We start from the raw sequence: 20,369 nt of genomic DNA, 5'->3' as shown, positions 1-20,369 counted from the left end.
AAGATCATCAGAAACGCGCCGGTCGAATGACGACATGCCGCCCTTGCCTTCTTACTCAACGTCATGTTGTTGTTTTGATGGCGGTGGTTCTCACAATGCCCTGGAGACGGGAGATGGTCAGCAACTCGGTCTTGCTTGTTGGAACACTCGGAGTCGTGGTTGTTCCTTTGGTAAGGGAAGCGTCGAGTAGGACGCATTACTGATTCATCGATAAGGGAGCTCGTGAGCAGCCTCAGCTAGCACGTACAAGAGGAGGACCGGCCAGGTCGAGTAGCCGACTTCAGCGGTGGCAAAGCCGGAAGAATATTCCGGAAAAGCCTGCCCTGTTTGCCTTGTGCATTATATCGCGGTAGTTCGATTTTGTTCTCTCTACGCCGCTGTCTCGAATCGGAGAATTTGGTTTAGGCGCAGGGCAAAATCTACATGCATTCAGAACTCAATCCGCTTTTCCCGAGGCTGTGCCCGTACGTCGGACGAGAGACGAGAGAAAACACTCTTGTTCTGATCCCTGCTCTTCCTTTGGACCCTATTGATCGGAGCATTAGATCGGCTTCAACGGGCACGAGGAGAAGTTAGCACTGTTCCTTGCATGTCAATCACCGTGCAAACACACATGGCGCACGTCGGCGTGGGTGCCGAAGGCTGTACCGCCACTGAACTATTATAAATTCGCAGCCATAACATTCAAACGTGCTGCTCGAGTCGCCACCTTCTGGACCTTCAACTGTTCGACCGACAAGTGGACAGCGGCTGTGGGATCGAGGTAGTGTCAGGGACCGATCCTCATTGCAGTTGTGTAGCAATTGGCCGATCAAAGGGTCCAAGCTGAGAAGTTTTTTTCGAGCTGCGCCTCGGCGAATTCTTCCCTGCTTCTTGCCATGCGATTCGATCGTCAGCGTGCTTGACTCCATTCGTCGCTGCAGGACCGTTTCTGGCGGATGGGTGATAGAAGATCCAGCTGCAGATTGTCTCTGCCAAGCCTAGTTTGTTCCACTTAACCTGTTTCTCTGCTGCTCTTGTCGCCTACATGGTGCGCGCATACGCTCCGAAAGCTTGTACCGTCTCCCGAAGTCGAATGCGACCATACTTTAGCACAAAGCAGGTGTGAGAAGAGCGCTACGTGTCAGGTGAAATTGCTCTTGTGGTATGATGACCAATTTTTCGTTTACGACCTTACGACCTGACGACGAGCAGGACCTCGGGGAACGTGCCAGCAGCAGGATCCCACCGCTTCAACGTCACGTGAATCGGCTCCTCGTCGTCGAGTGATGCTGTTACGTTGCCCGCGTCGGTGCGACTCACATTGGCGAGAAACGAGCTAGACCCCTGCTGATCTGCTTGTGTTTGGTGTGCACTTGCGTTGTGTATGGGCTCCTTGGTCGCGCCGAATTCACGTTCGACGAGCCAGACACGATTTCGGAACCCGATTTGATGTAGCCCACTGCCCTCTGCTGGCATGCCATCGCTAGACACACGTTGCAGATGTCGGCCTCGACGTTGCGCTCGGCGCTCCCGATTGGCATCCGTGCACACCTGCGCGATCCACTGGATCTCCCTTTCGCCCAGGCTGGTTTCGGAGGATGCCGATGCCAAGATGTGCAGCGTCTCCAACTGTGGCAGTTGACACAGCAGCGCTGCGAGCCGTGGCAAATCATCCTCCCAGATCTGAATCACCAGATCTTGCACCCTGTGGCAGTGCTGTGTGATCATGCCGAGCTGATCCAGCGACAGACCAATCCCGTGCAATCGCAGCTTTTTCAGCTGGCTGCCTCTACTCATCACAAGCCGTGATAGGAACCATGATGGCAACAGCGGCAGATTGCTCGGGGGAATCGTTGTTCGCGGTTGTCCATATCGGACACTGCCTTGCGGTGGCGGGCCAGAGAAGCGGCGGATCCAGTCACTCGAGGTCCAGGCCGCATTGGCGCTGGTATTGCCATGATGCCGCGATGACTGCACATATTCCCCTTGGTCATCGTAGTCCGATTCGTCGTCGTCTAGCTCGTCCAATTCGACCAATCCATCATCGTCGGCCACGTGACCACCATCCATCGCGGGTCGAGACCCTGATCCTGCATAATGTGTGAGCTCCTCCAAGTTCGCGGCTCCTTCAACCAGTTGCGCAAAGTATCCGTAAAACTCGTTGAGCGAGGATGCAGGCAGCGACCGAGATCCAGAGGAAGACGCCGATCTTGGATATGTCAATGAGAGCAGTCGCAACGATGTTGCATACGGAAGCAGCAGGCCAACATCCGCTGCTTGAATGTTGAGACCTTCCATTGCGAGGTCACTGACGCCGTGCCCACCCTTGGATGCGCAGCGAAGGATCGCCTCGATGCCTCGTCCTGTCACCGCTCGACAACCTGCTAGCGACAGACGTCGTAAATGTCTGAGCTGCGGCGCCAGTGCCATCAGTATTGCATCGGTCAGGTGCGGTGAGTGCTGGCAGAGGATGCTGAGGCTTTGTAGCCCTGTTGCTTCTCTCGGGGAGCTTTGATCTTCAGTCTCAATCGCATTCAGATGCGATGTCAACGAAGGCTTCGTTTTCCGATCCCTTCCGGCGCTGTTGAGCAGCTTTTCGGCGACATCGACCAAGCCACGCAAGGTTGCCTTTTCCGGTAAGATCAGGCTGAGACCTTGCACACTCGAAGGGATGTAGCGAAGCAGCGTCGACATGGTCCACAGTCTCGCATCGCCCGCCAGCTCCAGTCTGCGCAATTTGGGCGACGAGCTGAGAAGAGTCGGCAGCAGTCGATCGTTGAGACTTCCTGCTCGCGTCCAGACGAGCTCTTCCAGGTTGATTGCATGCTTGAAGGCAGTTTCGATATCGATCTCGAGTTGCTCCAAACGTTCGGCGTCGAGGCCGAAGGGAAATACGCGCAGCTCCACCATCTTGACCAGGCGGCACAGTTCCTTGTTGCTTCCGAGACATGCAAACACGAGCTTAAGGCGCGTCTGGTCGCGGAGGAAGAGACGTTCGTACAGCAAAGGTGTGGCGATCTGATGAAAGAGCCGACAAACCAGCACACATGCTGCCAGGTCACGGACTCGGTGACGCAGATGCAAGAGGATGGGCGCAAGCAGGTCCAACGGCAAGGCGCCGAGCAAGCCTAGATTGCCAGCATACATCTTGACGGCGTCCTGCAAGTGATCAGCATTCTTACGCCTCTTGAACTCCTGCAATAAACACGAGCTAGAGAAGAGACGAGGTCGAACTGGTGTGCGACTCCTTCGTCGGGGTGATGGTGGAAAAGACGGAAACGCAGAAGACAGATATTCTCGAAACCATCATCGACACTGTTCCCGGTCCGTGCATGTGGAGGTGTCTATGTTGAACGACTTGCACATTCGTATCCACACCCACCCACGTCTCGACCGTTCGTTCTCTCAACATCTCCATCAGAAATCTTTGTGCGTGCCATGACACTTCGACGTTCGATCACGCACACGTGGAATGAAGATAAGGCGGAGCGGTGTTTATTTGGGTTGCACAGTCACAATGGAAAGCTGTATAGCGCTCGGTCTACAGCAGACGACGAGCATTGTACTCGGTGACGGCCTCGCTGATCGCAGCCATGGCTTGGCTCAGCTCGACCTCGCGAGCCTCATCGATCGAAAGCGAGCTCAACGCGCTCGATTTGTTTTTGGGCTGGGGGAACGGTGACTCGTCCACATCGCACTTGACGCCCTTCGCGGGTACAGTGCCATTGACAAAGTAGTCGCCGATGATCCTGTTGATGCACTTTGACGGCTGCGACATACTGCAGTGTCCGTAGCCAGCGCGGCGCACCGAGACGGCCGAGCCGAACTTGTCGGCCATCATGTCGGCGAATCGACCCGGCGTGACGGGGTCAAAATCGTTGCCGAGCGTGAGCAGCGGGTACGACGTTCTGCTGTCGAAGTGGCCTCGGTGTCGCTCGTTGGAACGCAGCTTCCACGAGCCGATGCACTTGATTGCTTGGTCAGCGAAGAACTGGCCGAAGAGCGGTGAGTCGTGCTCTAGCACACGGATGTGCTCCTTGGCACGCTCGATGCCCCACGGCTTCACGCTTGGTTCGTGGAGACCGTCACCGCACGCGATGGCGGCGTTAGCCTCTTCCGACTCGGGGATACTGGGCACGTGGTAGGTTGAGTCGCCGTACGCATTGACAAAGGCGGTACCATTGCCGTTCATTACGTCGTTGAGAATCTCTGCGAGCTTAGGCCATCCGGCAGGCTTGTACAAGGCCGTAAAGAATGTCTCAAGCACCATGCTAAAGGTGAGGAGCTGCGGCACGTCCGCCTGGACGACGGGGATGGGGTGGTACTTGAGCTCCTCTAGGAGGTCCAGGAACTTCTTGTGCAGCTTGGTGGCGTCTGAGGACTGCGACACCAGAGCACACGCCTTGGGGCCGGCCTTGACACACTCCTCGAAGAAGCCGTCGAAGCCGCCATCGGTGTCTTTGAGGTTGGTGCTCCAGAGCCCCTCCATATAGTTGGGCACGTCGACGACACCATCGATGATTAGACGGTTGACATCCTCGGGGAACATGTCTGCAAAGGTGGAGCCGAGAACGGTGCCATAACTGAAGCCCCAGTAGTTGATGCGTTTATCTCCAAAGAAGCGGTGGAGGAGCTGCATGTCTCGCGCGACAGCCGTGGTGCCGACGTACTTGCCATGTTCGGAGACAAAGGGATCAGCACTGCACAGCTCGGAGAGCAACGTGGAACTGGCCACCTGCGAGCCGATCTCACTGTCGAGCGCACCCGGGTGCGAGTAGAGAGCCCCAAAGGAGCCAGCTTCGATACGATGGACGAAGCTCTTCTCGGTGTTGTTCCAGCAATCCATGCGCGGGAAGGTGCGACCAACGCCGCGCGGGTCGAACGAGACGATGTTGTACTTGTGGTCAAGGATGGTATCAAAGTTGGCCGCGAGCAGCTCGTTGTTCTTGGCTGCATTCTTTCGAGCAATGAACTCAAAGCCGGAACCACCCGGACCACCGGGGTTGGTGAGGAGCGAGCCCAGTACCTCGTCCTTCGGCGTCTTGCCCGCGCCTGCCGGGTAGAACATGACGGCGATCGACGCGTTTCGGTCGTCCGAGTCGGCTTTGGTCCAGTCAAGGGGTGCCTTCATGCGGCCACACTTGAGCGGCGACGGGTAGCGCTTCTCATCACCACAGTCGAACCAGACGACTTGACCTCGCCCACCTTGAGAAAAGTCGGTCTCGTTTTCGGGTCGAAGGTAAGGCGCGTCCGAGGAGCAGCCGCTGTGATGGTGGATCCGGCGGCGGATACCGTCCAGCGCTTCGTCGCCGGCGGGTGAGCACAGCCAAAAGTAGCCGAGCATGACCGCGGCAGCAACATACCATCGGTGTTTGGGAGTCGGCTTGCGCTGACGACGTTCGTTGATGGCAGGCGTGGGAAGCGGTGTGTCGACCGCATTGTAGCGATCTTGGATGCTCTGCTTCTCCATGTCGACCATATTGAGCAAATTGGTTAGGGGGGCCACCGGCAACAATCCTTGAAGCTGAAGGTGGTGGGTAACGAAAACGAAGACGAGCGGCTTAGCTCAACGAGGCTCTCAAGCACAAGCTCAACAGCGATTCGCCTTCTAAGTGGCGCTCGGATCACCTCGACGGTCCTCGAAAATGCACACAGCGTGCAGAAGGGCCGCAACTCGCTTAGAAGGCGGAGGCCGAGGCGAAGTGCCAGAGTCTGAGCAAAGACCGTCAAACAAGTCGGAAGGGTCCAATCCGACCTTTCTCCACGGACAGCCGCGCCACGGCGATGACGGCCGTTCAGTTCGCCGACCGTCATCTTTTGTTAGCAACGCTCGACTAACATGTCCACCATAACGAATTTTTTTTCGAGCCGATGCTCTTTGTGCGATAAGAGGTCTCTACATTTTGGCCCAAACAAACGTGCCACTGTCGTTACGTCTCCCGCATCGATAGCTGACTCGAGAGAGCGCGTACTTGATCAACCCAGCACGTCAGAATTCCTTTCCGTTGGATCATTATCGACCAATGACCCGCGCCAGTGTATGTTCAGAATTGAATGTCCGTACTGTCAAACCATGTGGCGGCGCAGGGCGGCTATTTGATCATGGTAGCCAAGCTGGACCTTCTTTCGGAGAAGCTGACGAGTATAAGTACTTTGAGTGCCCCCTTATGGTCTCACCTTCTTGATCCACTCGAGCTCCAAGGCACCTTTCTCTCTCTCGGCCACCACAACCATCTCACTGACAGGAAAGAGCGTCCAAGGGGGCTGACAGTTATTCTTTAGGACTCGCAGCTTGCACCGGCAGCAAGAAAGTCCTGATTCGACAGGATCCTGGACTGCACCGGCCCGAGGCTCGCTGTTATCGCGCGCAACACATGCGCTGGAGAGCAGCCTAAGAGGATTGATTCCGTCAAGGTCCTTGCTGCTCGCTCTCCTACTACTTGGCGTTCAGTCTAACATTTTCGCAAAAGAATAAAAAAGTCGAGCATTCCAGACGTGACCGCAGATTACGGCTTGCGACCCGGCTCTCGGCAATCCTTGGTTCCGACCTCGAGTCGAGGCTAGCGCGAGCCTCTCTGTCTTACTTTCACCAACAGACAGGCGCTTTCAAAAATATCGTCTTCGCATTCTCTTTCCTTCACCTCCTTCTCCCTCTCCATCACCTAGCTCTCCTCACACACCACATAGCCTTCCCCCTACCAGTAACACTGCACCAACATGCTCGTCACTCCTCTTACCGAAAAGCTCGGCCTGCGCGTCCCCCTCGTCCAGGGTGGTATGCAGTGGGTTGGCACACCTGCTCTCGCTGCCGCTGTCAGCAACGCTGGTGCGCTCGGAACCCTCACCGCCTTGACCCAGCCTTCACCCGAGGCTCTCCGTGAAGCCATCCGCAAGACGAATTCCCTCATCTCCGAGGATATCAGAAAGGAGCGCGAGAACCACTACGGCTCGTTTGCCGTCAACATCACGCTTCTGCCCTCGATCAACCCTCCCGACTACGTCGGCTACGCCAAGGCCGCTCTCGAGGAAGGCGTGCGTATCTTTGAAACTGCCGGCAACAACCCTGGTGAAGTGATTAAGGTTGTGAAGGCGGCCGGTGCGTTTGTTATTCACAAGTGCACGGCCGTCCGTCACGCCCGCAGCGCCGAGCGTATGGGTGCCGACATGCTGTCGATTGACGGCTTCGAGTGCGCCGGGCACCCTGGTGAGGACGACATCGGTGGCTTGGTGCTGATGGCTCGTGCGGCTGAAGAGCTCAAGATTCCCTTCATCGCCTCGGGAGGTATCGCCAACGGTCAGGGACTCGCCTCAGCCCTTGCCCTTGGTGCTGCTGGCGCCAACAGTAAGTAAAGCCTGTTCTGCGACCTTCCACTTCAGTTGCTGTATTTACTGACAGAGTGCTCCGACTCCTCAATGCAACTGAACAGTGGGCACTCGCTTCATGTGCACCAAGGAATCCGAGATCCACGAGAACATCAAGCGTGCCATCGTCGAGTCGGACGAGCGCAACACCGTGCACATCTTCCGCACCCTGCGCAACACTGCGCGCGTATTCAAGTGAGTACTGATCTGCCAGCCACCTTGCCCTAACCACCATTTTGAGAAGATTTCGACGCCTGCCGCCCCATCGCACCCCCCCATCTTGGAGCCTGCTGAGGAAAGCGCCAATGGAAGGGCCTGCGCAACACCCTCAATGTTGACATGAAGTCGCGCTTCTCGGTCATGACGCCGCATCGGATCAAGGGCCCTTTCATTGGGTGAGTCTAGCGTGAATCCCGTGTCCCTCTTCTCGATTTTCTCGAAAAAGAACGCTAACGTCAAACATCCTGGTTGACCTGTTTCATCATATCACAGCGATGAGAGCAAGGCGACCAGTCAAGCCTCGTCAGAGCGAGCCAGCGCTTCCAACCCTGAGAGCGAGCTCGCCGACGCGACTCGACTCGACCCAGAACCAGACAAGCCCCCCGATCCTGCAGACCAGGGCCAGGCGCGCGACCGGGAGTTGCGCCGCCAAGCCACCAAAGAGGGCGCCGTCGAACTCCTCGGCCCGCGCGACCCGGACGGCTATGCTCTGCAAGCTGAGCATCAGGACAAGTGGAAAGGATGGGGACTTGCCAAGAGCTATCTCAATGATGAGATCGACCATGGAGCCGCCAACGTGCCGCTTGCCTGGCAAGCCTTCCTGACGGGGATGGTGGATATGCTGCTATACAGCCGCTCGTCGGTATGGCTTGGCTTCCAGACGGGCAACATGGTGCAGTTCTCGTCCAACATTGCGCAATTCATCATCCCGGGTGCTGAGCGACAGCCGCTGCTCACACTGCTGCGCATCCTCAGCGTCATTGGCTTCTTCATTGGCTCGTTCTTCGGATTTTATCTTGGCAGACGCATAGGCCACCAAAAGCGCAGCTGGCTCATCCTGTCCAGTGTCATTCAGAGCGTGTTCCTGTTCGGCGCTGCGGGCATCTTGCTCAGTCGACCCAAGAAGGAGATGCCCACATTCGAGTGGTACCCGGGCGTCATTGTTCTGGTTGCCTTCTCGATGGGGATGCAGAGTATTCTGGCGCAGAAGCTGGTCTCGCCCGCATTTGCGACGACGGTTGCATTCACGGCGACGTTGACGCAGATCGCGTCGGATCCGTATTTGTTCCATCTGGTGCCGTCGGAGAAGACGAGGGGGAGGGATCGGAGGATGCTCGCTGTGTTGGCGTTGTGCATGGGTGCGGGCGTCGGCGAGTCGCTGCTGCACACGAGTGCGGATTTGAGAGGCGGCATCGCGATCAGTGCCGGGTTCAAGGTGTTGCTGGCGCTGCTTTGGCTCGTGCCGCACGGCAAGAAGAGCGCACCGGGCAAGGAGAACAAGGCTTAGGAGGTTTCCCTTCTGGAATTTGAATTGCTCAACTAAACATACCCCTTTTCACACCCTTTCTTTCTAAAACCTCGCACCACTCGCCCGCTCGCAGGAACAAAGTCTCGATGGAAGTCGTCCGCCTGGAAAACCGTCCCGAAGGAGCCAAGTTCGAAGAGGTCCGAGATCTCGTCTCGGGCGCACGTGGTAAAACGGTCTACGAGACTGGCGATATCGACGCCGGTATCTGGTCGGCTGGTATCACGGTCGGTCTCATTCATGACATCGTAAGTTTCTTCTCTCCGCCCTGCCAGCGTTGTCTCGCTAGGGGTTGTTTACTGACACGCACCTGCTTTTGCCTGTCTGCACAGCCCTCGTGCAAGGATCTCTGCGCCAACTTCGAGCGCGATGCCGAGCAGCACATCAACCGGTTGAGCCAGCTCGTGGCGCAGAAGGGCAGCAGCTCGGCTGGCCGTCCTTCTAAGCTCTAGAGCCTCTGGAATATCTTCCACGATGTCATACAGAAACACATTCCTGAAGAGTAAAGAGAATCGACATTTCCGTATCCTACATAGAGTGACTGAGATCGAACAACTGAGCGTGTGAGTGAACGTCCGCCGCTTAAGGCCCGTCGGCGCCCTTGCGCCACGTCTGCCAATCGGCCCAGATCTCGTCGCGGTACTCCTTCTCGACCAGCACCCTCGCGGCAGCAACGGCGATACCGAGCGCGGCTTCCTTGGTCCTCTCGTGCGCCTCCTCGGTCCTAGCGGCATCCGCAAACCCAACGGTATGGTTACCCTGCGTCGACGGGTCGTCCAGGTGGATTTTGTATGCCGCATGCAGGCTCGGCAGCGCATACGTTACGTTGCCGAAATCCGTACTCGCGAAAAACGGGTCGTCGGGCACGTCCAGTCCATACCTCTGCTTGAGAACGCCTGCATACATCGCGGACAAGGTAGGGGTGTTGTGCACGTCGGCATACGCCGTCTGCCAGTCGTACTCGGCCGAGCAGCCCGTGGCGAGTGCGGCGGCTTCGAAGCACTTCTGCACGCGCGCGGTAAGTGCCTTCAGCGCCGCGATAGTAGGGGCACGCACATTGTAGATGAGCGTGGACTCGCCGGGGACGACGTTGGGCGCCCAGTTGTTGCCCTTAATGATGCCGTGGACGCGTTCGTCCGGATGAATCTGCTGGCGGAGAACCGAGATGTTGTTGTACGCCAGCACGGCGGCGTCGAGCGCGTTGATGCCCTCCCAGGGCGAGGCTCCCGAGTGCGCGGTCCGGCCTTTGTACGTGATAACGACGGGCTGGACAGCCAGCATCGGGCCTGTGCCGGAGGCGGCAGCTGGGTGCACCATGAGACAGGCGTCCATGTCCTTGTACGCGCCCTGGTCTTCGAGCTTGATCTTGCCTCCGCCGCCCTCCTCCGCAGGCGTGCCCAGCAGCACCACCGTGCCTGGAATATCCTTCGCGACGAGCGTAGCAGCGACGGACAGCGCGGCAGCAACACCCGACATCGCGATCAGATTGTGCCCGCACGCATGACCGATGCCAGGCAGCGCATCGAGCTCGGACTGAAACCCGACCACGCGCGACTCCTTGTCCGCCTTGTGCGAAAATACGGCGGAAAACGCCGTCTCAATCCCATAGGCGTGGGGTGTCACCTTCCATCCCTTCTTGCCGCGGAGGTACTTGACGAAAAGGTAGTGCGTTCTGTGCTCCTCCCACATGATCTCCGGATGGTCGTGCATGTCGATCGACAGCTCGCGCAGCTCCGAATCGAGCTGAGCAATCTCCGACTCGATGTTGTTGGCTACATCCTGCATCACGGCGCTCAGCTTCAAGTCGGCAGGAGCGCCGTCCGTGAGGCGCACAGAGTGGTGTGCGTGCTTCTGCGAATCGCCGTAGGTAGGCAAGTGGGTGTGTGCACCATTGGCGAAGCCGCCACAGCATCGGTGCTGCGCACCAGCATCGAAGGGCGGAGGGTTGCACGCATCGTAGTACATGGATGCCGAGAGCGGACTCTTTTCGGCAATAGGAGCAACGGGAGCGACGGTAGAGGAGGCATGTTCCGAGCGAGAGGTGTTCTTGCAGTCGCACTTGCTGTGTGCCTTGCCGCGCGAGGGCTTGAGGAATGCGAAACAGCCAACCATTGCGAGACTTGCTTGTCCGAGGGATGTCGTTTGCGTGTGTGGGGGGATGAGGGTGTGGGTGGGAGAGCAAGAAGGAGTGCGACGCAAGAAGCCGACCTTTAAGCCCTGCGGAAATGCTCAAGATCGGATGGGTTTCCGCCGCGTGCACGGGACATGGGGGATTTCCTCTCCTCGCAGCGAATAGCCGATGGCAGACCGTCGCTAATGTATCGCACCCTGCCGTTACTTCCGCGGTGGATTGTCCGGAGAATTTCCCACCCGCATTCAGTATCGGAGTTGTGCACCCTCAGATGCACGACAAGCACCTGGTCTAAGCTTGCATTCGCCGCTTTAAGCGTACGACATCTTCCGTATCGCTATCACGGTAATCGCTGTTGGGTGGGATCCAATCAGCATCGGGCATGCGGAGTTAGATAACGTTGAACCCGCGTGGTCAACTACATAAAAGATTCGTTAGACGATGGTGTTTTCCACCTTCGTTCCGGCGGACGAGTCGAGATGGGGGAGGTCAGCAATCCTCGTTCACCGTCGAGTCTCGTCTGTGCTCCAATGAGTTCTAGCTTCACACTCAGCATCCAACAGAGCAACACTTCGCAAAAGCGTCCGAATGCACTAAATAGCATGGCATTCACATCGTCCAAAGTGTCGTGAAGAAGTCATTAACTAAGCGTCGCAAACCAACTACGCATCTAGACAAGCCGCGCTGATATACACAGCCTACGCTTTGATCCGCAACGATCCGATCTCGGGCACTTCTTGCACGCTCGCCAAGGCAGCCTCGACTTGAGCACCGGGCAGGGCCGCCGCACCGTTCATGTTTGCGCTGAGGTCTTGGGGCATTTTTTCGGCCCTGGCTGCCTGGATAGCAGCCAACTGCGTCGGGTTGAAGTTGCGCTGCGGCATAACGACCTGAGCGACGGCGGCCTCACTGAAGGTGTCAGCCGAACTCTTTCTCTTAAAAGCGTGCTTCTTGGCAGGGACGCTAGCCTCTGTGCCGACTCCGGGCATAGGCATCATAACCGGAGCTGTATCCTGCCCCAGAGTCGATGGGTAAGTCGCCTGCGATGCGGGCGCACCTGTACCTGGCTTTTCAGGTTGCGGACCGTCAAGCGGGTAGTCCCACGGCCTTGGCACCAGCGCCATAGGCATGAACCACGTCCCCGCAATGCACACCCCGTGCCCCTGATCCTGCGCCTGGATCGCCTTGTATTCGACCTCCATAAACGTCGAGATGTACTTGATGAACGGCAGCAGCTCCGGCACTCCCCCTCCCAAGGCCATCGTCTGCAAGAACGACAAGAACGCGCCTGAGACCGAATGTGCTGTGCCCAGGTACGCCATAGACGCTTTCGGAAGCGTGATTTCAAAACCCCACCAGTGCACAAAGATGGCCATGCGGTCGAGTGGCGGGTGGATCGAGTCCATGTCCTGGGTAGCTCGGATTGCGGCTCCAGAGACATCGGCGAGCACATCGAAAGCGCCCGAGTTTTGTGCGACGGTACCCACCGGGTCCAGGATGAGCTGCAAAGGTGTCGAGCCCATCAGGCGAGGTCCATCCCGCAGCGTAGGCAGGTTGGCGACTGATAAGCTCTTGATCATTGGTGGCCTGGCGCTGGGCGCTTCCATTTTACTTTCAGCATCTGGCGCTGAACGCGCAGCCAGCAATCCTCCAACCCCAGCAAGTGCGGCAGCAGCACCTGTCGCAATCGTGGTCACATTGAAAGCTCCATTCTTCTCCTCCGTAGACGGGGCACCCGTCACGACGGCTGCAGCCTCGAGCTGCTGTGCATGCCTCTGGTGCGCCTCAGCCTCTCCGCAGTCGAGGCAGACCATCTTGAGCGGTCGCGCCCCGGACTGAGTCGCGGTTGGCTTTGTTGGCGGAGATGGCGAGGTCGGCGGCGCTGTAGAAGCAGGGCTTGCGAGAGGATCGTCTGCGGTAGGCGGAAGCGACGAGGTGCGCGCGGTCACGACAGCCTTTTGCGGCGACGTTGATGTTTCGGCACGCAGTGTGATTTTTCGAAGGGCTTCTTCGGCGGCACTCTTCGCCTTGCGCTCAATCGGAGGACGCACTGTCGTGGTTGCGTCAAGAGCATCCATTGTAGCTCCAGGCCTCTTGCGAATCTCGCTGTCGTCTTTTGTCACATTGCCTTCCAGCATGGTGTCAGGCACATCGACGGTGAGAATGCGTTCCTGACCGTGGTCGCCGGCAGTGCCGATGGTCGCATCCGGAACAATTTGGCCAAGTCCACTGCGCAGCTTGTCGAGCGGGACGGGCATGGCGCGCAGCTCTTTGATGATGTTATTCGCTGAGTCAACATCGAGCAGAGCCGACTTGAGGCCTTTGAGCTGAGACCGACCGACAACGGGCACAGGCTTTGCACGGGGAGCCTTCTTCTTTCTGCCGCCGCCCTTTCCTTGTTGCTCAGAGTCGGTGGCAGCAATGTCGGCGGAAGAGCTGAGACGAGGCGGAATGGGGTGCAAGCCCATTCCTGCGTTGATGACTTGTTCGAGCGTCTTGGCATGACGAGCTGCCACCGCCTGATGTTTTGTCACTTTGACTTTGGCCGCCTTGCTCTTTTCGCTCGTGCTTGCGTGGTGAATGCCTTTGCGATCCCAACGGAAGAGCCGTCGCTTGGCAGCTGCAGCACCTGGCAGAGCAGCATTACTTTCAAAGCGTTCCGCAGACGAAGACGTGCCGACAGACGAGTCGCTCCGAACGGATTCGACACTCTGCCTGCGTGTGGATGATGGCAGATCCGAAGACGAACGAGACTTGAGTCCGCGCCATTTGGGCAAGTTGGTTTTGGTTTTGGACTTGTTGTGGCTCTTGCCGTGCGACTTTGCAGATGTGCCATCATCGAGGACAGCGAACGACTGAGCCTGCTCCCTCGCTTCAGCCATGTCTTCTGTAGAAGGGCTGAAACTGACACGATGGGGCGACGTGGTTCTCGATGCACGACGAGACGATGCTTCGGCAGCAGGCGCTAGTGCTGAGCGTATAGGACGAGCCTCGTTGGGCGGTGGTGCTAGATATTGTTTGACAGAGCGGTCCTTTGGAGATGGATCGACGAGTGCGGATTCTGTGACGGGGTCGCAGGCAGGAGCTGAATCCAGAGTTGCGTCCAGGTCCGGCGTTGAATCTGCACTTCGCTTGGCTGTGACACCGGCGGCCGTGGCTGGTTTACGAGGCGGAGAGAAAGGGAGACGAAGCATGTTAAGGCTGAATCTGTTTTTCGCTGGGCTAACTGATTGTGAAGAAGAGGCTTCAGTCGTCGATGCTGGTTGTGGTGAAGCGTCGATTGAGGCCTCGTCGACTGCGACCGGCTGCGACTGTTGACCAGCCATGATGTGTATGCTGCCAACGGGATCCACACCGCTGTCGGGTCCTGTTCGATGGTCTATGCAAAGCAAAGGGAAAAAGGTTGAAGGAAGAGAAGATGTAGACCTGAGGCAAGGGCGACATTGGGACGATGTGTCATGAAGCTTGAGCCTCGCACTCGTCTCAGGGGCTGTTTGGGTTGACGCCTGCGGAATAGAACACTGGTGTATGCAGCTCGGATCTGCGGCCTTGACAGCTGGGAAAAGGAAAACAACAAAGCTGCGACAGCGCGCTTTGTTCGCATCCTGGGACTGCATGAGTCCAAAGCAAGATCTACGGTCGCACCTCGTGTGTTGGTCTCTCCCCTCGAGAGACCTGCCTCTTTTAGCAAATCGCCCCTGAGGCGCGTCCCGGCATCTTTCCTGCAGCACTCTAACAAACGTCCACAAAAAGAAAAGCTCAGCTGCGATTTTGCAGCAGCCGACGTCACGCATTTGGACCCTGCTTTCTCTCCAACTCAGCTTTTTTTGGCCGTCGTCTGCACGGCTTAGCCGTTAAACAAGAAGAATGGACATTTGATATCAATTGAGGCAAATCACTCGTTGCCACTCAACTGTCACATCTCGCTGCCATCTCCTTTCACATCTCGCTCGCTCGCGCATTCTTCTTGTCCGTCATCGCAACTCGCAATCATCATCGTCGTCATAAGAAGGTCAACTGGCGATCTTCATCTCTCTCGGAGGTGATGCTGGCTCGACAGTCATCGCGATACCTTTCCAACCATGCCGAGCTCGTCAGTGAGGCCACGCAGACCAAATGCTCCCGGCGTGCCTTCTCCATCTCGCAGCCCAGTCGACGGAGCGCGGCAAGCAAACGCATCGATATGGCCCATACAGCTCCGCGATAGGGGCGTCGGCCCTTCTCTCTCTACAGCACGCCCTGACGTCGCGCGCCGAAGACTCACACACGTGCCTCTCAGCCACCTCGATTTCGAAGACGTTTCCTTCTATCTCAACTTTGCCCTCCTTGTCGATCAGCACCAGCTCACACACGTGAAGCTCGAAGACGCTTTTGACCTTGATAGCAATGGTACAGGTGCTAAACGCAAACGGTCACCCTCCGAAGTAGATCTTTCCGGCGTCTCGTCCAATGCCAAGAAGAAGGGCAAGGCTGTCGTAGAGCGCCATCTTGCACGCGATCGGGCAAGCCTAATTGAAACCAGCTGCTACTTTCACACCAAGGCACGCGAGGCTCAAGACATCGATCGAATTCTCAGCCTCAAGCAAGCCTTGCAGGGTACTTCAACATTCGATCGACCAGCGATTGGCGAGCTCGACTTTTCTGTCTTGTCCTGCACCTCAATTCGACCGGATGATAGCATAATCAGCCATGTCATCTCCCTTCGCCATCGTCCGACGGGCCAACTCGTAGCCGAATTGCCTGTGTTGACCACAGTCCCTCCTTTAGAGCCCGATTCTGACCTCGGCAATGTTACGAATGGCGAATGGCTTGCTTCGTTGTCGAATGTCCTGACAAGGAATGCATCCAAAGTTAACGAATCGCTCACCGCCAGCTTTACGCTTGAGGTGACCTCACCTCCTTCAGGTTTCCCCCCCGATCGCACGACCGCCGGATCGCTCTTCCTCAAGCTATCTATTCAAGTCGGAGCTCCCATCTCAACGGATCCTGTCGGACCTCTGGCGCGCGACAGCATCCTTGACATGGCCAAGATTGTCCACTTTGCCGACCAGTGGCCCGATCGTATTGACACATCACAAAGCGTTGACGCTAGCTTTGTCTACCAGAACCTACGACCAGCCTCCATCGAAGCCCTTGACTGCATTCAGCATGCGGACCTTGTGCCCACGCTGTTACCTTTTCAGAAGCGCTCTACCGCGTTTGTCCTCGGCCGCGAAGGTCTGGTGCTCAACTCTGGTGGGCGACTTGTCAAGAGCGACAAGATCATCGGACATGATGGCCAGGCTGATCTCGGTCTGTGGTGGAAACAGATCGCACCTGGCCTTTTTTACAACTGGATCGAAGCACGCTTCGTCCGGGACCACAATCTCACACTTCACAGCGATTTCAAGGGTGCAATGCTTGCAGAGGAGATGGGTCTCGGCAAAACAGTCGAAGCCGTCGCCCTCATGCTGCTTAACCCCGACAGCAACGCCTCTTCGCGGGTTGGATGGTACGACGAGCGCAATCAGATCAACGTCGTGCCTACAAAGACCACCCTCATCGTGGCACCCGAGTCACTGCGTGCACAATGGATCGAGGAGATCGCCCAACATGCGCCAGGCCTGGCGGTATATTCGTACCTGGGAAGGACCAAAGCCGAAGACGAAGTGCCGGAAGGACTCACCTGGGAATCCTGGGCCCAACGTTTTGATGTTATGGTCATCTCGTACAGTCTGCTCTCCAAGGAGCTCGGCACTGCAAAAGCTGTGCCAGAGCGATCCCGTCGTCACCAACGCAAGTACGAACGTCCGCGCAGTCCCCTCGTCAAATTGCATTTCCACCGTGTGCTTATGGATGAAGTACAGATGATCGGTTCAGGCAACGCTGCTGAGACCGTCTCGATGATTTCCCGCGGCTCTTCGATCGCTATTTCAGGCACTCCTGTGAAGAAGATTGAGGATCTCAAGTCCTGCTTCCGCTTCCTCAGGGTTCCAGGCTACCTAGCCACCCCTCAGCAATGGCAGGCCCTGTTACATCCCTGTCTTGCTCCAGCCCTCGTTCGCGTGCTTCGCACCATCGGCACAAGACACACTAAGACGCAAGTCGCCTCCGAAATGTCATTGCCATTGCAGACTCGCGCGGTGATCCCGATTGACTTCACCTCCATCGAGGCCGCCTTCTACGCTGATGTGTGGAAGGACGGGTTGACTGATATTGCTTACACGCAGGACGGCGATCCGCAGATTCTCGCGCAGCAGCCCGATGTTGGCAAGATGCGCCAACATCTCTTGCTTCTGCGCCAAGCCTGCACACACCCTCAGGTAGCTGTGCAGTTCCGCCCTGGAGTGGTAGGATCGAGAAACCTGCGCAGCATCGATGAGGTGCTCGAGCTCATGATCGACTCGACTCGCACCGAGTTGCACAGCAGTCGCACGTTCTGGTTCGATCGCCGCATTCACCGTAACATTCTCGCTCTGTATCGTCGTAGGGAGGATCAACGTGTCGTTGCAGCCTTGCAGCTTCAGGACGTTGAAGACGAGATCAACAAGGATGTGCGGATTCTCGAGCAAGAAATCGACGAAGCCAGCACAGTCGGACCACTGTATCGCTTCACCCAGCAAGAATTGGAGCTAGAGCAGAAGGCTGAAGTGCGTAGACGACGACTCGATGCCGACAACACAGATGAAGATCGCGATGGTGCTCTGGAGGCCCTTGTCGGAGATCGCCAGGCCTACCTGGTCCTGGTGGAGAAGCGCAAGGCGAGAGCCACTCACATCATACAGCTCCGATCACTGCTTCGGAACCTGCTCATGAAGCTGCATCGTCTGCTGCAATTCGTAGGGAATCTATACTTCCAACGTGGAGAATACCTCGACGAGCAGGAAAAGGAAGCTGACCAACGACTTGAACGCGACGCGGCAGCGGTGAGCAGCACGAGCAGCATCGAAACGGCCACAATCAAGCTCGAAGCCGATGATGGTGCTCACAGGATCCCTTTGGCCGCAAATAACACGGACAACCGAGAACAGGACGCCAAACCAGAGACTGTAGAGGTTCCAAGCGACAATGGCGGTTCGGATACCAATGAATTGGCTTTGCCCACACCGATTCCTACCGCGCAACCTCCTCTGAGCGCCAAACGTCAAACCCTGAAGGATAAGGAGGACCAAGCCTACGCCAAAGCCGAAAAGGTCCGTCACCGCCTTCTCACGGAAGCCCGCGAAGTCGTCGAGACCGCGATCGCCAAGCTAAAACGCGGCCAAGTGCAAATGGATGCCAAGGCCATCCAAGCGTCCGATGAGCTCTTCCGAGTCGGTGGTGGTATCCTCAGCCACGAATCGTACCAAACCCTGACCGACAGCGCGGACCTACTGAATGTGCATGCCGAGGTGCTCTTCGCCTGGCGCGAAAGCATTGTTACGCGTCTCGTGCGCCCAGTAAACCGCGACGTCAGCCTTGAGCGGGAAGACGACGACCAATATCAGGAAAATCTGGACACGCAGGCTGAGGCCGAGGTGCTGCTCGAGATGTATCGCCCGCTCCTGTCAGAGCGCGAGAAGATCCTCAAAGGCAATGTCGCCGTTGGAGCTACCGACAAGCCGCGACTGTTTAAGGAAATCGAAGCAGCCGTCCGCGTGGCCCGCTCGAATAGCCTCAGAGGCATTGTAGATCCTGATATGGACGAAGAGCTTCTGCGCGTCCAGCAACAGCAGCTTGAGCAGTTCAAAAAGCTCGAACAGGAGCGCCAGTCTGTATCACTCTCGGGGCTCTCGGTGTCCTTCTTGGAAGAAGCTGAGCGTCTCAGGAACGCGGGCGAGAGCAGTTTCAGTGTCGAAGAAACCACGCTCGCGAGACAAGCCTACGTCCACGCGCGGCGTATCGTAAGCGAACAGATGAAACACCTTGACAAGCTTCGAAACGAAGAAAAGACGCTGCTTACTTCGCTCTTCAACGCGCGCAGCCAGTACTTCAAGGAAATTCAGGTGATTTCGGACACGGTGCGCGATCCGCTCTTTGTAGACCTCGAAAAGGCGATACGAGCTACACAGAAGGAGGAAGCTGACCTTGTTTCGAAAGTGGACGAGCTCGAGCGGCGGCTGCGATACCTGACTCACTTGCAAAAGGTGCAGTCGGCCGATCAGCTGGACGAAGCGGCTAAGATGTGCAACATTTGCACCGATCCGATCGAGATTGGCATCCTGACCAACAAGTGTGGCCACGTTTGCTGCGAGAATTGCTGGAAAGAGTGGCAGTCGCAGGGACACCGCACCTGCGTGCTCTGCCAGACGCGCGTCTTGCCCAACGAGGTACACCGTATCGTCTACTCCAGTAACAAGGCCAAGACACTCGACGGGCAGGTGGGATCCGCTGTCGAGAGTCGTGCAAGCTCCCAGTTGACGGCAAACGGCAGGAGCAATGCCAACCCCTTGGCGGTGCAATACAACGAGCTCGATGATTCGCTGCGGTCTACGCTGAACCGATTAGCTTCGCAAGGCCGCTTCGGGTCCAAGATTGATCACGTCACCAAGCATGTTCAGCACATTATCGAACGCACAGGCGAAAAGTCGCTCATCTTTTCGTCGTTCGGACGAGGTCTGGATGTGGTCGCTCAGTCGCTGACGGCCAACGGCATCCGCCATGTTCGCATCACCGGAGCGGGCAAGCTGGGCAGCGAAGCGGCCAAATGTTTTAGCAGCGATCCCAGTGTCCACGTGATGCTGCTCCACTCGGAAGCGCAGAGCTCCGGACTCAACCTGCTGGCTGCTTCGCACATCCACATCCTCGAACCGTTGCTCAACACCAGTCTGGAACTGCAGGCCATCGGACGAGTGCATCGTATTGGGCAAACCAAAGAAACCAACATCTGGTGCTACTATGTTAAGGACACGGTTGAAGAGAGGATCCTGGCTCTGTCGGCGTACAAGGGCCAGAGTCTGTACCTCAAAGGTCGCCACACGAGCATGACCGATAGCCAACGCACGCTCGAGGCTTCGGCATCGGCATCTTCGCCCGCTTCGGCGATGTCGTCGACTGGTACGGCAGCAGAGATTTCGAAAGAGGATGCCAAGAAGTGGTCCGCGTTTGGCAAAAGCGATACGACGGGATCACGTGGAACGATGCGCGGCGATGCGACGAGCAACAGCACCGAGCTGCTCGCGTGTTACTTTGCTCGGTACTTGCCCAGGCTAGGACGAGTGCCGGTCAGCGACTCGCAGAGGCCAACCGCGATCTCGACTGTCCGCAATGGCACTGGCGTCGATTCCAAAACGGGTGAGCAGACCGCTACGAATGCCGATAGAGACGAAAGCAGAGAGCAAAACGACGAGCTGGCCAGGCTGCGAAGGGCGAGACTGGCGGCACTGGATAGGCGATAGATTTTCTCTGCTG

The 20,369-nt window shown here is 57.2% G+C and overlaps 6 protein-coding genes and 1 pseudogene across 7 annotated transcripts, besides 1 other annotated feature; 3 read left to right on the top strand and 4 right to left on the bottom strand.

The window, feature by feature from the left end:
* Positions 1 to 1,173: 1,173 nt before the first annotated feature.
* EX895_004088 (uncharacterized protein) lies at positions 1,174 to 3,129 on the bottom strand (the record flags this gene model as incomplete). Its single annotated transcript, XM_029884685.1, has 1 exon — positions 1,174 to 3,129. One exon carries the CDS (start codon positions 3,127 to 3,129, stop codon positions 1,174 to 1,176), a length of 1,956 nt encoding a protein of 651 aa, XP_029739395.1.
* A 394-nt stretch (positions 3,130 to 3,523) lies between these two features.
* Positions 3,524 to 3,760, bottom strand: EX895_004087 (uncharacterized protein; the record flags this gene model as incomplete). The annotated part of the gene is made up of 1 exon (XM_029884684.1): positions 3,524 to 3,760. One exon carries the CDS (start codon positions 3,758 to 3,760, stop codon positions 3,524 to 3,526), a length of 237 nt encoding a protein of 78 aa, XP_029739394.1.
* Positions 3,761 to 6,699: 2,939 nt separating this feature from the next.
* On the top strand, positions 6,700 to 8,851 carry EX895_004086 (annotated as a pseudogene; the record flags this gene model as incomplete). The annotated part of the gene is made up of 4 exons: positions 6,700 to 7,324; positions 7,410 to 7,539; positions 7,684 to 7,739; positions 7,837 to 8,851.
* Positions 6,700 to 8,851: a sequence feature.
* A 107-nt stretch (positions 8,852 to 8,958) lies between these two features.
* On the top strand, positions 8,959 to 9,321 carry EX895_004085 (uncharacterized protein; the record flags this gene model as incomplete). The annotated part of the gene is made up of 2 exons (XM_029884683.1): positions 8,959 to 9,117; positions 9,202 to 9,321. The coding sequence occupies 2 exons, from the start codon at positions 8,959 to 8,961 to the stop codon at positions 9,319 to 9,321; spliced, it is 279 nt and encodes a 92-aa protein (XP_029739393.1).
* Positions 9,322 to 9,451: 130 nt separating this feature from the next.
* EX895_004084 (uncharacterized protein) lies at positions 9,452 to 10,981 on the bottom strand (the record flags this gene model as incomplete). The annotated part of the gene is made up of 1 exon (XM_029884682.1): positions 9,452 to 10,981. The coding sequence occupies one exon, from the start codon at positions 10,979 to 10,981 to the stop codon at positions 9,452 to 9,454; it is 1,530 nt and encodes a 509-aa protein (XP_029739392.1).
* Positions 10,982 to 11,698: 717 nt separating this feature from the next.
* EX895_004083 (uncharacterized protein) lies at positions 11,699 to 14,326 on the bottom strand (the record flags this gene model as incomplete). The annotated part of the gene is made up of 1 exon (XM_029884681.1): positions 11,699 to 14,326. One exon carries the CDS (start codon positions 14,324 to 14,326, stop codon positions 11,699 to 11,701), a length of 2,628 nt encoding a protein of 875 aa, XP_029739391.1.
* Positions 14,327 to 15,082: 756 nt separating this feature from the next.
* EX895_004082 (uncharacterized protein) lies at positions 15,083 to 20,356 on the top strand (the record flags this gene model as incomplete). The annotated part of the gene is made up of 1 exon (XM_029884680.1): positions 15,083 to 20,356. The coding sequence occupies one exon, from the start codon at positions 15,083 to 15,085 to the stop codon at positions 20,354 to 20,356; it is 5,274 nt and encodes a 1,757-aa protein (XP_029739390.1).
* Between the last annotated feature and the right edge of the window lie 13 nt (positions 20,357 to 20,369).

This window comes from Sporisorium graminicola, chromosome SGRAM_22 (assembly GCF_005498985.1).
Source record: "Sporisorium graminicola strain CBS 10092 chromosome SGRAM_22, whole genome shotgun sequence".
NCBI lineage: Eukaryota > Fungi > Basidiomycota > Ustilaginomycetes > Ustilaginales > Ustilaginaceae > Sporisorium > Sporisorium graminicola.
This window is presented reverse-complemented; position numbering and strand designations above follow the sequence as displayed.